Source organism: Athene cunicularia, assembly GCF_003259725.1.
Source record: "Athene cunicularia isolate RWA chromosome 20 unlocalized genomic scaffold, athCun1 chr20_part1, whole genome shotgun sequence".
NCBI classification, from domain to species: Eukaryota; Metazoa; Chordata; class Aves; order Strigiformes; family Strigidae; genus Athene; species Athene cunicularia.
This window is the reverse complement of record NW_020799125.1, coordinates 12,585,092-12,599,369: the sequence shown is the minus strand read 5'-3', so window position 1 is coordinate 12,599,369 and position 14,278 is coordinate 12,585,092. Positions and strand designations below refer to the sequence as shown.

The following is a 14,278-nucleotide window of genomic DNA, read 5'->3' as shown; positions in this document are numbered from 1 at the left end:
TGCTTAGATGAGGCTCAGGGACTGCCTGCCTGCTCAGCTGGGAGTTTAACTTTGGAGGTGCAGAGCCACAGACGTATTTCACCTGGTGCCCATGTAGCTAAATCAAGGTTAAGCTTCCCCGTTAGAGTGACCACACAGGCCAGCAAAAGATGTTGTATATACATTGTGTAGTAGGAAAAGTGGTTTGTAGGAGCAGGCAAGCATTTCTTTAGAGTCACTTTAACTCAACTGTTGACCCTGTGGAGCAGTCAGGGATGCAGAGTAGCAGCATGGGAGAGGGAAGCAGTGGCCAGATGCACTCCTGGGTATTTGCACCAAAGCAGGTTAAGAAGTTACTGGGCTCTGCCAAGCATCAGGGCTGACTACAGGACTTTTCAAAGCACTCACTGGTCTGCCTCAGCCACATAACCAAGCAGCAGGGAGGGGTGGTTAACTTCTTAACCTGCTACAGCTCAATGGCCAAGGGGATGAACACTTCACAGAGCACCCAAATGGACACTGCAAAGCTGACCCAAAAATGTATCATAATGCTGTTTGGTTAATCTCTTTCATCAGATTCCTAAAAAAAAAATTATTTGTATAACCTGTTTGAGTAATGAATGAATACAGCTTCCCTGTGCAATGCTGCCTTAGCATCTGCACGGAGCAGGTGCACAGGTTGCATCAGTGGGAATTATGGTTTTTAAGGTAATTGCCAATGATAATGGTGGTTTACAAGGGTTCTAACACCACTAAGAAAAGCTGGTGTATGGGAGAAAATGATGATATGAAGCCAAGCAACTGAAGTGTTACAAGTTTTCAAGATCTGCCAGACCATCTGCAGTCAGTCAAAAAGGGAAAAAAAAAATCACAGACCAAAGCAAACTAGGGCACAAAGCCAAAGTCTATTTGACCCCTGTAAATGCTCCCACCAAGGACCAAAGGGGCTGAAGAACATTTCATTTTCTCCTCTACACTCCTGTGACCACATTGCCCTTAAATAAAAGCATTAACCCAAAATTACCAAGCTCAGCTGGGCTGTGGGGCACCTGGAAGGTAAGTTTTCAGAGCAAAGTAAACCATCTCAAAGCCACCAGGTTTCATTCCCTGATTGGCAGAGGCAATAGCAGCACAGAGCAGCTCTGCTTAATGCAGGAAAAAGGCTCCACATTTTAGCTGCCGGAAATGACCATTAAGATAACACAGATTGCCAGTCTGAAAAAGGTGTTGGAAAAGGCAAAGGACCCTTTCCTAAATGTTGCGATGTCACAGGAAGAATTTGGCTGGTGGGGAACCACGGAAAGCCTCCAGTAGAGCAGGAACAAGGACTGTGGGCATGTCTGCCCTGAAACACCTCTGGTGCCATCTAGATTAAACCACGCTCAGAGACCAAAATCCCTTCTAAGCATGGGACGGAGACAGCAAGTTCTCCAGCTCCTGCTCCACCAGCAGCCTGTCCCAGAGCACGGTATAAGGTGAAGGAAGAAGCTTTCCTCTACCTCAGGCTCCTGCACAGTGGCACCTCCTCACGTGCAAGGTCACTGGGGGCAGCCAGACAGACTCATGGCTCCCCGATCCGCCCCGTGTCCAGAATTAGAGCAACTGAAATGCCAGGCAGAGCTCAGCCGGGCCAAGATCCTGCCATCTGGGGAAGGGGCTCACGTGCACGCTGCGTGGGCAGCGAGAGCCCCGGGCCTTTCCGATGCCTGCGCTAGCACACGCAGGCTGCGTGCTCAGCTACTGCGGCTGCCAGCTGCTCACAAACCTCCTGCTGCCATTTGGCCTTGGCTGTTCTCAGGAGACTCAGGAAACCTGCAGCCTGAAGAAGGGTTTGCCTAGAGACAGCTTGGTAGTTTGGGAACAACAGCCACCCAAACTGAAAAAAAAAAACAAACCCACAATTTCTCCCTCTACCCCCAGTCTTGCTTATCCCACCTGACACAGGAATGCGTAGAGAGCGCCATTTAAAATCTGTCCTTGAGAAAACAGATTATGTTGAAACGTGAAGTTTGGAGAGACCAGTTGTGTAAGATAATCAGAAAAAAATGTTTATATTTGCACGGATTGTTCAATATGGAAATGCTCCTGGACACGCTGCTCAAAGCAGAAGAGTTTCCAGCAGGGTCTGCACCGCTGACACCAGAAGGGAGTTGGGGGCCTGAAACAGCGTTTGCAAAACACCTTCATAAGACCATTTCCTAACAATGGGCCAGACTGCCCAGCCCTGTCCATGCTTCACATCTATCTCCCACCACAGTAATGCATGGCAGCAAATACTCAAAGGAGTTCTGGGAAAGCTGAGAGTATTTTTGAGTAAAAGGTTTCCCAGAAAGCTCAGCCTCTATAGTCCCTGCAGTCATGCTGGAATCGTGTTGCATCACGACACAGATCAAGAAAGAAGTTGTGTAACGACAGAGCATAGCCTGGAGGAGGCTAGTGAAAAGGTTTTCCCAGTATGTTCAGAAATACTTGGCAGCACTGAGAGAACACTGTTGAGTAAACCTGGCAATAGAAATCCCAGGGGAAAAGAAAAATCTTATCAATTTAACAGTATCACCTTCTAAAATCATACAGTTAACACTGAGACCTGCATTATAGCCACCCTATGGATTTCCCCTCCAGTGCCCCCCATACACATAGGTAGGGCCTAATAAAGCTCCACTGTCAAATCATGCCTGACAAATGTGGTGGCCTTCTATGACAGAGTTAGATAAAGTGGACAAGGGAAGAGCAACCAATGCCTGGACTTGTGCAAAGCATCTGACACCGTCCCACAGGACATCCTTGTCTGTGAATTGGAGAGACATGGATTTGATGGATGGACCACTTGGTGGATGAGGAATTGGCTGGATGGTCACAAAGAGTTGCAGTCAGCAGCTCCATGTCCAGGTGCAGAGCAGTGACAAGTGGCGTCCTCAGGGGTCGGGGTTGGGACTGGCGCTGTTTAACATCCTGGTTGGTGACATGGACAGTGGGATTGAGGCACCCTCAGCAAGTTCACCGATGACACCGAGCTGTGTGGTGGGGTGACATGCTGGAGGGAAGGGATGTGACATCCAGAGGGACCTGGACAGGCGGGACATGACAACCTCATGGAGTTCAACAAGGCCAAGGGCAAGGTCCTGCACATGGGCTGGGGCAATCCCAAGCACACACACATGCTGGGGGATGAGTGGATTGAGAGCAGCCCTGAGTGTGGATGGAAAACTGCTTGTGAGCCAGCAACGTGTGCTCGCAGCCCAGAAATCCAACCGTGTCCTGGGCTGCATCCAGAGCAGTGTGGCCAGCAGGGTGAGGGAGGGGATTCTCCCCCTCTGCTCTGGTCTTGTGAGACACCCCCCAACCCCCCTGCAGTGCTGGGTCCAGCTCTGGGGGCACCAACATCAGAATGACATGGACCTGCTCGAGTGGGTCCAGAGGAGGCCACAAAGATGCTCGGGGGGCTGGAGCACCCCCTGTGAGGACAGCTGAGAGTTGGGGGGGTTCAGCTGGAGAAGGGAAGGCTCCAGGGAGACCTTACAGAGGCCTCCCAGGACTTAAAGGGGGCTACAGGAAAGCTGGGGAGGGACTCTTTATTAGGGAAGGTAGTGATAGGATGTGGTTTAAACTGAAAGAGTATATTTGCATTAGCTATGAGGAAGAAATTCTTTCCTGTGAGGGTGGTGAGGCCCTGGCACAGGTTGCCCTGAGGGGTTGTGGCTGCCCCCTCCCCTGAAGAGTTCAAGGCCAGGTTGGACGGGGCTTTGGGCAACCCGGGCTAGTGGAAGGTGTCCCTGCCCATGGCATGGGGGTTGGAACCAGATGATCTTTAGGGTCCCTTACAACCCAAACCATTCTGTTACTCTGTGATTTCTGAGCCAAACCATCTCAACTAACAGCTGATCATGTACCTAGCAGGAACAGGTTTCTATTGCTGTAACAAAAACCAAACCAGGCTGGCAAACAGCACTGTGTTGTGCCAAAGCAGGAGCCCTGTGCTCTGCAGAGCACAATGGGCTGCGTCCAGCCTCCAACATCCATCCTCTCCAGCTCAACTGACTCAAACACAGATATTATCATGCCTGTATTTCACAAAATAGCTAAAATAGAGTGTATTTCTAAATGGATACTGGGCCACCATCTGGTCTATGATCAGACAATCAGTCTTCTAATCACCTTTAAGAATAGCCATACGGAAACACAGCCTACAAAAAACACCCAACACCCCCGGTGGCTGCTAGCATCCCATAGGAAAAACCACATCAATCTTGCTGTCCTTCCTTCTCATTAAATACATTCTCAGCTACTCTTTGTATTGCAGCCTTTCAGAACCTGAACAAGTACCAGAGGCATCTAAAGCAATAATATTTATCTTGTGCAGTCCACCAACTCTACACTTCATCATAACCCTGAGCAATGCCTACAGCAGAGCTCAGCCGGAGGTGAACAATGCTCCAAAATCACTCGTTTATTTATTGACCTTCAAGAATTCCCTCCAATTTTCCCACACACCTGCCAGGCTACACCCTAAAAATCTACTTCATGCCCTTTTCTCTAGACTAGGGGATGCTCAGACATCTCTAAAGGAACTGACACCTGGCTTACATTGCTGCTGGTTCATCAGCCAACATAAGCTAATTAGTTGAGTCAGCGCAATTGGGTTTGTACACACGAAGAGCCCTAACACCCAAGGGTAACAGTTTCAGAGGAGACTGGATCATCAGCAGTCAGCAAGCCCCTCTTCAAGGGAAACCTACTATGATTTTCCCACATTTGACAAAATAAGGGTGTTTACAATTAATAGAGATCACATGTAAATCCCCCAGTAATAGTGTCAGCAGCCACTCTGCACTGACATCTATCTGCTCAGTGGCAAGGGGAATTCTGCTCCTCTGTGGCTTCAGATTTTTCCTACTCAGTTGATATTGAGTAACCATCAAGCCAACAGGATATGCATCAACACTAATTATGTTTTTACTTTCTTAACACAGGCGAACAGCCAATGAAGAAAAGTGATAGCTTTTTACCTATTTTATTTAGATAAGATTTTTAAACCAAAAAGATTAAGGGTTTTTTTAAAATAAAATGATTACATAGTGTTGCAACAGAGCCCATATGCAAGACTCATGCAGTAGGTCACCGCATCTGGCTGACCTCAGCCAGCACTTCTAACCTTGCAGAACACTGTAGAAGAATGTGGGAGTTTGACATGAGACGAAACATTTTAGATGTTTACTATAAGTAATATTTTCAGAGAAACATAGACTATTTTTACCAGCCTAATGGGAGGAGAGCTTATTTCCAGCACAACATAGCTGATTCCTTGTTTAAACAATTTGTAGTCCAGCCATGAAATGTATCCTGGGTGAAGCTTCTGTAAGTAAAATAGTCAACAAGCCACCTGAAGCTGGGAGATGTCCCATTTTGGAAAATAGTTCATCTCTGGGTGGAACATACTGCCAAATTTTCAAAACCTTCTAGAAACATTGAATGTCAGGCAAACTGGTATCACTGGAGGCTCAAAAAGTATCCATCAAGGCCATGGTAGGAAATTTAACTTTTTAATCAAATTTTTGGTGGGCCTTTCAACTTCATGCCTTCAAAACCTCTACAGGTGATGGCCAGATGTCACCTGCTGGACTGTCATCTCATTCTATGCAAAGAACATCTCTTAGAATATGGTCAGCAGCAACAGGAATGCTTCACTATCAGGTACTCAGGTGTGAGAAAGTAACCAGGAAGGCCATCAACTTCCTTGAGGGATTCCTCTAAAGAAGGGAGGTGACATCTGAGAAAATGATGGGCTTTGAATTTACAGAAAACTGCCAGGGCTCACAATTTCACATCACAACATGTTTCGACATTTATAAGTGATGTGTAGAAATGCAAACAGTGAACTGAAACCCTGCTCCAGCTGTGCGCAAGAGCTCTGACGTAGGGCTGGGCACAGGAGGAAAAGGCAAGCTCACTGCACTGGTGGGAGTCAAGAGGTTTTACCAAAGCCCTGGCAATTAATACTACAGCCTAACAGCTCTGGGCACATAAAGCCCACTAGGCACAACAAATGCAACTACCCACAGGAAAAATGCCATGCTTGGAACAAGCACCCGCACACACCTCTTTGGCAAAGCCTCATCACTTTGACTCCTGTAAACACTACTACTTGGAGCAAGTCTCATCCACACTGAGCTTGAGTCCTTGTCCTCTTCTGCTCCATTCACACCAGGGTGCTGGGGGAGAACACACAAGCCATTCACACAGCTAAAATAAAATAATCAGGTTTTCCAGTCCAGTGAGCAAACTGAAGGCTCTGATCTTCCATGTCCTAAATCCGTACAGGAATTCATCATCCTCTCTGTCCATGAACTCCATTTATCCACCCCAAGTTTCAACTCTCCTGCCAATATTCACAATATGCCATGACTGCATAACCACCGTGCCCCTCCCAACAGTAAACAAACTATTTGTAAAACATATCAAAGTTCTGCAATATCTGCCAGTGTAACAAGATACAAGTTTCACAGACGTGAGAAAATCCGGGAGCTATTGGCTCTGCCATGCAGAAAGGTGGCTTTGGACAGGGTGTAAGCCAACATCTTAAGACAGAGGTGTAAGAATTAATTAGTGAAAAATTATGAAATCCCTTGTACTGAATCAGAGCCAGACCCTTTGTCAGAACAATGAGTCTCATGAGGAAAAAATACTAAATAAGAACATAAAAGCCATCTCATTTACATGGCAGTACTGCACTTCAGCACTGGGATGTTCACAGCAACTCAGCCAAGAGCCTTTCAGACTAAAACAAAATACCATGCTCGGTCAGAATCAGGGTCCAGTGTTTTGTCTCCAGGAGCAGCAGCAGATGCTGTTTATGTGGAAAGCACATAAGCCTGGTCACTATCAGAAGTTCAGTTTCAACACCGATCCTTGGGGGACCTGCTGCTGGTCCTGAAAAGTGACCACTAAAAGCGAGGAAGCAAAGAGTAAGACTAAATCAGCTCCATAGAAAGACCTTTCTTCCATTCACAGCTAAATAACCTTCTTGAACAACCTTTTGTGGGAAACCTCATAAAGACAGTCTGAAAACAGCCGTACCCATGGACTCAGTGCCACCCGCCTTGCGCTCCGGCAGGTCTGCCAACAGGACTTCACAGCAGCTCCATCACCTTTCCCAGGACTGCACTGGTCCATGCACACAGTGACCCGATTCCACTGTACCACTGGGGACGCAAGTCGCATTTACCAGTTCCCAGGACCCCCTCTATTGCCCTCGCTAGACAGAGTGGGGCTGGCAACCTCCCAGCCCTTGGCACAGCAGCCCTTTGCAATAACACACAGCATACCCCGGCCAGCAGCTCTGCAATTTCACATTCAAGTTCCTGCAGTACTCTGGGGTGCATGCCATCTAATCCTAGGCATTTATTGACATCCAACTTGTTTATCTGGTCAAATACTTCCTGGATATTCCCTTGTATTTATATAGGCGGATGCTGTATCCCTGCCAGTAGCAGCTACCAAGGGTTTCAGAGAAAAAGGATGTGAGCAAACAGCTCTGACAACCCAAATGAAAGCTGCTCCCCTGATTCAAGGCTGCTGTCGATGTACGTTCCCAAGCAGAAGGCCTTACAATGACCCCTCTCCTTACTGCTCAGTCATGGAGCAACCACACAAGTGCCTTCTTTCCTTACTGACTTAATTTAACAGAGAAGTGTCCCATTTTGCCTACAGGAGCAGGATTACAGGTTATTCCAGCTCAGTAAAAGCTACTTCCAGTGAAAATCTTCAACAATGCTGAACACCTGCCCAAAGAGGCACAAGTGTCAGGGTGCTTCTGAATGGGCAAGACCACGGGAGACCACAGGCACTGTGTAATCAAGGGGTCGCCAACCTTTATAGCTGTCCCCTTCCTTTGTTGCACTGCAAGGCAGAGCAGCTCGAGGCTGAGAGCACTATACAGCTCTCCACTCCTGCCCTGCACCCTACGACAGAAAAGGCTCTTCAGAGCAGGAACGGGCCTTGAGATCTCCCAGACATCAAACCAACCATCCTTCCCAGGGAGTCAACCCCTTGAGAAAAGGGTGAGTCAAGTTCTGCTTCCGATTCAGCCCTCAGATGGGAAAAACAATTTCAAGTGACTCTGTGCCTGACGGCTGTCTGAGTAACATGACACTCAAACCCTGACTCACAGCATCCAGGAAAGCACACCCCACACACTGGAACCCCACAGGACATCACCTGCCTGGAGAAGGGATCTTTCTACTCTCACATAGGTAGTTCATCCCTTTGGCACAACCACTCACCTTGTAACTATCTCAGAGGTTTCACTAGTAATAGAAAGGATGTAGGATGCAGCACAAAGAGCAAGCCATTAACAGAAACACCTGGGACAGAAGAACCTCAAGATACAACAGGAGAAAACTGGCCTTTGGAAACAAGCTTCAGACCATGATTTTCCAGCCCCTCAGGCCAAACCAAGAATCTCCAAACCCTTAAGCAGGTATCACCAGGCTTCCCTGGGGCAGCCCCATCTTTGTACCTCACCTATCAGAGTGATTACATGGAATAGATTATTTTTGAGTCCAGCAAGCTCTTGCTCTGAACAGCCCACAGCTGCAGATGGAGACTTCACCCACCAGTGGAGAAAAGTCAGGAAGCTACACCTGAGGACAAGCTATAAGTCCCTCCTGTCCCACTTAACACTCATATACAAGCATCTGAAGAGCAGCTGCTTGCAGTACTGCCACAGCACTAACCATACTGGTTGATGACTGTCCCAGAACTGGGAGAGGAAGAATTCCACTAAAGAAATCAGAAAAGCACATGACCTGGACGCATTTGAGCTGCAACAGCTACTCCCTTTACTCCTTATTTTAATACCAGGTTTCTATTGATGCTCCCACCATTCCCACTCTTGCACAACCCATGCAGCTCCGAGTCACAGAGGGCCCCACAAAGCAGAGGTGTTCTTGTTTGGAGGTATGAGAAACACTGCTCTAAAGCATTCAGGCAGACACAGCCAGTTTTGTAAACTCCCTCCCGTACTGGAAGATTTCACAAAACCCCCCAGAAGACAGCTACACTTTCTGTGATGGAAAGCTAGAACTATAATTGCCCTTGAAAGAGGGTAATAGCATTCAAGTACATTCGATGTATTTTATTACCTACTTTAGGTTCACCTGCCTGATTTCCAGAAGCATTGTACTGTCCAGCAATGCTTCCAACATAATTAATATCTGCCAAGACAACCTATCTATCACTCCAGTCTCAGTACACACAATGGGGAGATGACATGGATTGCTGAGGACGCACCCTAAAGAGCTTCTCTGATTTTCAGGGCTGAGTGGGGCCACCCCTTTTCCCATGGAGAAACCCCATCAGGTGAAGGAGCTGTGCTGAGCCTGGGTGGTGCATGAGCATAAACCAAACACATGGTTACTTTTCTGTAACATTTGTTGCTGCTGTAGAGCTTACTTAAATTCCTCTGTGGAAGCAATCCCTTCTGCAGTAGTAACAGGGACACAGCAGGATTGGGTATGGATGTTTGGTAGCACCTGCAACACAGCTTTGACTGCTCTCAGCAGCCTGCAGGCACCCGTCTGCAAATGTGCATCAGCAAAAGCAACCTTCCCAGTGGTGAATTTTTTTCTTTAAACAGTGTGATTTAGGGATGGGTTTTCACTACCAGAACAATGTTGAAAGAGGCTGCATCACTGGCAGCTTGACAAGTCATCCAGGAAGTTACCAAAGTAATGAAGAGTCGGTTTGGCAAAGGACACTTAAAAGTCCTGAAGCTGGTGGGAGTAGCAGAGCTGCGTGCATCTTGTAGAAACTGGCCACAATTAAGCACTTTTGAAAGTCTGGATGTTAATAGCCAGCATCCTCAGTCACAGAATCTGGGCATACGACAATAATGGAAGACTGATATCTGCAAAATTATCTAAAGAGAACAACAAAACACAGTGCTGAACTAGATTATGGAGACCAAGCACTTTGTTCTCAGCAGTTTACAGCAAGATTATTTCTGCAAACAGAAGAGGCCCAGAACTTCACAGAAAAAACACAGTTTCATCTGGCTTCATTTTTGATTGTGGGATGGCGCTTCCCAGAATGAAGAAGTCCATGACAAGGTATATCATGGCAGCACGCAGGGGCCCCAGGAACCAGCAGGTGTGGTCTTGTCCCATTTGGTCCCAGCAGCACATTTAGACCGAAACAGTGTTTGACAAACTGTATCCTCTCTGCAAGGCTGCTGTCCAAAAACCACTTCCAGTTTCCTAATAAAAGCCTCCAGAAGCGCTCTGGACCTTTTTAGTTTTGGTTTGGTTTTTAAACATGCTCTATAGTTGTTGGGTTTTATTTCCTTACAGAAACATTTACTTGAAGAAATCTCACAGCTAAAAGTCCCTAAATCCTTTATTACATTAAAAAAAAAAAAACAAAAAAAAAAACAACAAAAACAAATCCCACCACCTCCATTTTATCTTTGCATGTCACATTTGTTCTAGGCCCAGAATGGGAACCATTCCTTTGTTTAAACAAAGCTCCAGTAAGATCTGGCATCCTCTGCTATCTTTATTTGTCCTTCCTAGATGTGTTATTTTATATGTACACACAAGAAAGCAGAAAATTGATAGTCTCCCAAAGACAGCAGATGCCAGCAGCACCCTGCTAAGCCCAAGCACCTAGGCTGCAGGGAGGCTAAAAATACAATGTGCAAAGCTCTACCTCCTGTCCCTGCCCCCAGGTCCCACCAGGAACCACCAGTACTGCAGCTGGGGTGACTGGTTTGAGAAACAATGGCAAGAATTTAGCGCTTCAACTATGCACACGTTACACAGAGAACAGGCTCCAGCCAGGCACCTTCACCCCCCAGGGTCTAATTAGAGAGAGTTTTGTCATAGGTGGTATCCTCAAATTCCCACCTGGTTATATTTTCACCCACACAAGTTGCCCAGGCTGATGTTTATATGAAATTATTAACAGGCACTTCAGCACAGAACCAAGGGTTTGTCCATGCAACGCAGGTATGCCTACAGCATGGTGAAGGCATACTGTGCTCCTGCTCTAATTAACTCTACCCACCACTGACAAAGTCCTCAGCACTGCTTTGAGTCCCCTGCAAGTGCCCTCAGTGTCCCAGCCAGTTTGTCCAGTGCATTTCAACCACAAGGCCCATGAAAACCACCGCAGGTATCTTACCTGCACAGTAACCAGTGTTACTGGCTTGAACCTTTCCATGCAATTATGAAAGAGGTTTCACTTTTAAGAGCACTTTATCAGAAACGTTTCCTGGAGCTTCTGTTCCTTTTTAGGCCACATCAGCAATACCAAACAGAGAAAGAGGAATCAAAAGCAGCAGAAAACAGAAATACTTGTAACGTTCACAAGCAGCAAGAGCTACCATACCGAAACAAGCAACAGGGAAAATACAACTGTTTGCTACTGACTCCGGATGGTCATTTTGAACTGCATAGCCCTAACAGCAGCAAGAGGATGGTACCACAATAGTACATGTCACCTATGTACAAGTTCTGCAGTGTGAAGCAATCCGACGAACTGCCCTTTGTGCTGAAAGAGCAATTCCATGTGGTTTGGGATTAGACCCTCAGAGTGGAGCCAGCATGGGCAGCCCTAGCCTGCTGGTGGTGCAGGAGCCTTCAGAGCAGCCTGGCCACAACAGATTCAGATGAACTGCTCGCTCCTTCCAGCCCATGCAAAACTTGAGGCAGCCACAATCAGCAGGGCACAGCAGCTCTGAGTTTTGTCAGGACACATCTGTACTCAGAGCCACTCAGCAATGCCTCAAAATATTATTCACTTTTTCCATGATTTCTCTCCTCTGAAAGCAAAGACCATTGTCTTGTATCTTTTCAAAGCAGTCAGAGCTGAGCAGTCACTGATACCTTGGTATAAGCTCAGCACCTTTTCCCATCTAGCAGGCTACAGACTTTCTTAGAAGCAAGTGGCCAAGACATTAAAAAAAAAATAAATCAAGTTTTTCTCAGGAATCCTCTGGCTTTCAGAGGCTCTCATTTCTATTTTGACCTTTCATACAGTGTGACAAGTCTCAAGTGTTTTAGGAAAACAGGCTCGTTCAATAGTGTTAAACACAGTATGTGAAAGGACAAGACAACAGCATTTACGTTTTGTTACTGAAGAATAGCATGTGTACAGAGAGGCACGCGCACACTTCTAGAAAAGTAATTTTACAAGTGGCAACCCTCAGCCCTGCTTCCTCAAGACCTCAGTGCCACAAGTCTGCAGGTCAGTACCGCACATGTCACATTTGGCATGTCTCTTCCATCCCTCCCACCAACATTCCCAGCTGGCAGATCCACACACCCCAGTGCCAGGTCACTTTTGACAGAACAACGCTAGGAGAGTTTATCCCAAAATAGTCAGGGAAAACTGTCTGCTAAGGAGGAAGAGAGACCTTGTTTTTCAGCACTGTGAACACCACAACTGACAGACACCCACCATTTTAATATCCACTCCAAGTTTTGCTCAGCATCACAAATACCCCCACAAAGGCTGCCAGAATAATAACTAACAAGAACAGTCTTCACCAAGACCAAATTAAAGCCGTAGGCTGTTGCCTAGCTGTCACCCAAAGGTTTATGTGCAAGAAGAATGATGTGCCCACTCCCTCCATAAACCCCAGCACAGCCGCCAGCACTGGCCTGCCAAATGGCTTTGTTTACCGACACACCTTTACCTGAATGAGTTTACAAAAGAGTTTTCATTCATAAGTGCAGTTATTTTACATTCGAGTGAGTTAGGGAAGGTATTTAACTAGCAGGGAAGTACTTTCCACCATTTCACCCATGTTTTATCAATATGATTATACGCCAGGCAGTGTAATTCTTTCACTGAAGCCCTATGGATCCAAACTCTAGTATGAACCCAATTTTACAGTTGCAGCCAGACTACACTGGTATATAAACATGTTCTTTTCTGTAGCAGGGTAGCCCCTAATCACCTTTACACGAGGTGATTGGGGAGGGACCCTTCAGCTGCACAAAATCACTCAGAGCAGCACAGCTGTTCATCATTACAGCATCTGGTATTTTTACTGCAATGACAGTAAGGCTCCAGCCACTCTGCTGAAAGGATTCCCCATAACCCAACAGGTTACTGCATCTCTAACAAGTCGTACATTTAATTGTGTTTCTGTACTGCCACATACAGTCATACTGACACAACATAAAAGCATGCTAGTTCAAGGGCAACAGCAAAATGTGTGGGTGGGCAAGGCACCGTTCTCAGTTTGGGGACACAGCTGTGGTGCCAGCTGAGCTAGTTCTGCAGGAGACCATTAATTCTAGATCTTGGACATCACCAGTGAAATCTATTTTGCCTCACTATGAAAATTTCAGGTTCCACATGGCTTTTAATGCTAGTAACTACTCTGATTAAAAAAAAAAAAAAAACCAAACAACAACAACATAAAACCAAAACATAGGGCTAGAAGTTAACTTTTCTTCTGAAAGACAACATAGAGCCTTTCTGAAAGCAGCACAGTGTTATAGATGTATACATGCTCTAGTGCAAGGAATATGTAGCTATACAAGCTTAGGTGTTTGGAGAGCCTTTCTGCCACAGGTGTGGAAACTTGCCAGACCCACAAAACATGAGACAGGAGATCTGGGGTTTATTAGCTTTTTGCTCTTGGATGTTAGCTGTTCTTCATCCCATGTCTCTACCCACATCTACCAGCTTCATTAGGGAATTGTGGCACCTGCCTCATACCGTCTGACTGCTCTTAGCTTTTAGCAGGTGCAACTGCAAGTCAGGAGCTCCCCGCTGCTACACTGGGCCACCTCTGTGCATCCCGGGATGGGCAGAGGAGCGCCACTGCCCAACTCTTCTCAAACACACAGAAAGCAAACACCTGCTGTACCAAAGATTAAAGCCTCTCAGCTTTTACCATGTTCTCATTCAGCTCAATAGAAACAAACGGTGCTTGTAGACTTTATCATGGTATTTACACACTTTCTACACCATAATAAAACCAGAAATTTACCAGTAAAAAGCAATTTTGTCCCCGAGTTTCTTCTCATTGACATTTCTGTCCAGGAGGTTGTAGCAGATGTTGGTGGTCGCCCCTTTCATCCACTCAACGAAGATCTTCCCCTTTGTCACATCGAAGTTATACTTCAGAAAGGGCCCCGTCTGCTGCCTCTTCCAGTAAAACTCTTTAGCAATGTCACCCCAAAATTCTGCAAAGGCAACGGCCAGAGCTCACAGTCCAGAAAGCGGCACGTCTAAGGAAGGCAACGCGTCACGGAACGAGCGAGGCAGCCCCCGCGCTCCCGCTCCC

The 14,278-nt window shown here is 46.6% G+C and overlaps 1 protein-coding gene across 2 annotated transcripts in view; it reads right to left on the bottom strand.

The window, feature by feature from the left end:
• Positions 1–14,175, bottom strand: part of ACSS2 (acyl-CoA synthetase short chain family member 2) — a 33,876-nt gene extending 19,701 nt beyond the window's left edge. For both annotated transcript variants that reach the window (XM_026862159.1, XM_026862160.1), the window contains exon 1: positions 13,982–14,175. In XM_026862159.1, the coding sequence (XP_026717960.1) occupies positions 13,982–14,070 (89 nt within the window). In that variant the 5' untranslated portion in view covers positions 14,071–14,175. The remainder of the gene's footprint in view (positions 1–13,981) is intronic.
• Positions 14,176–14,278: the final 103 nt, after the last annotated feature.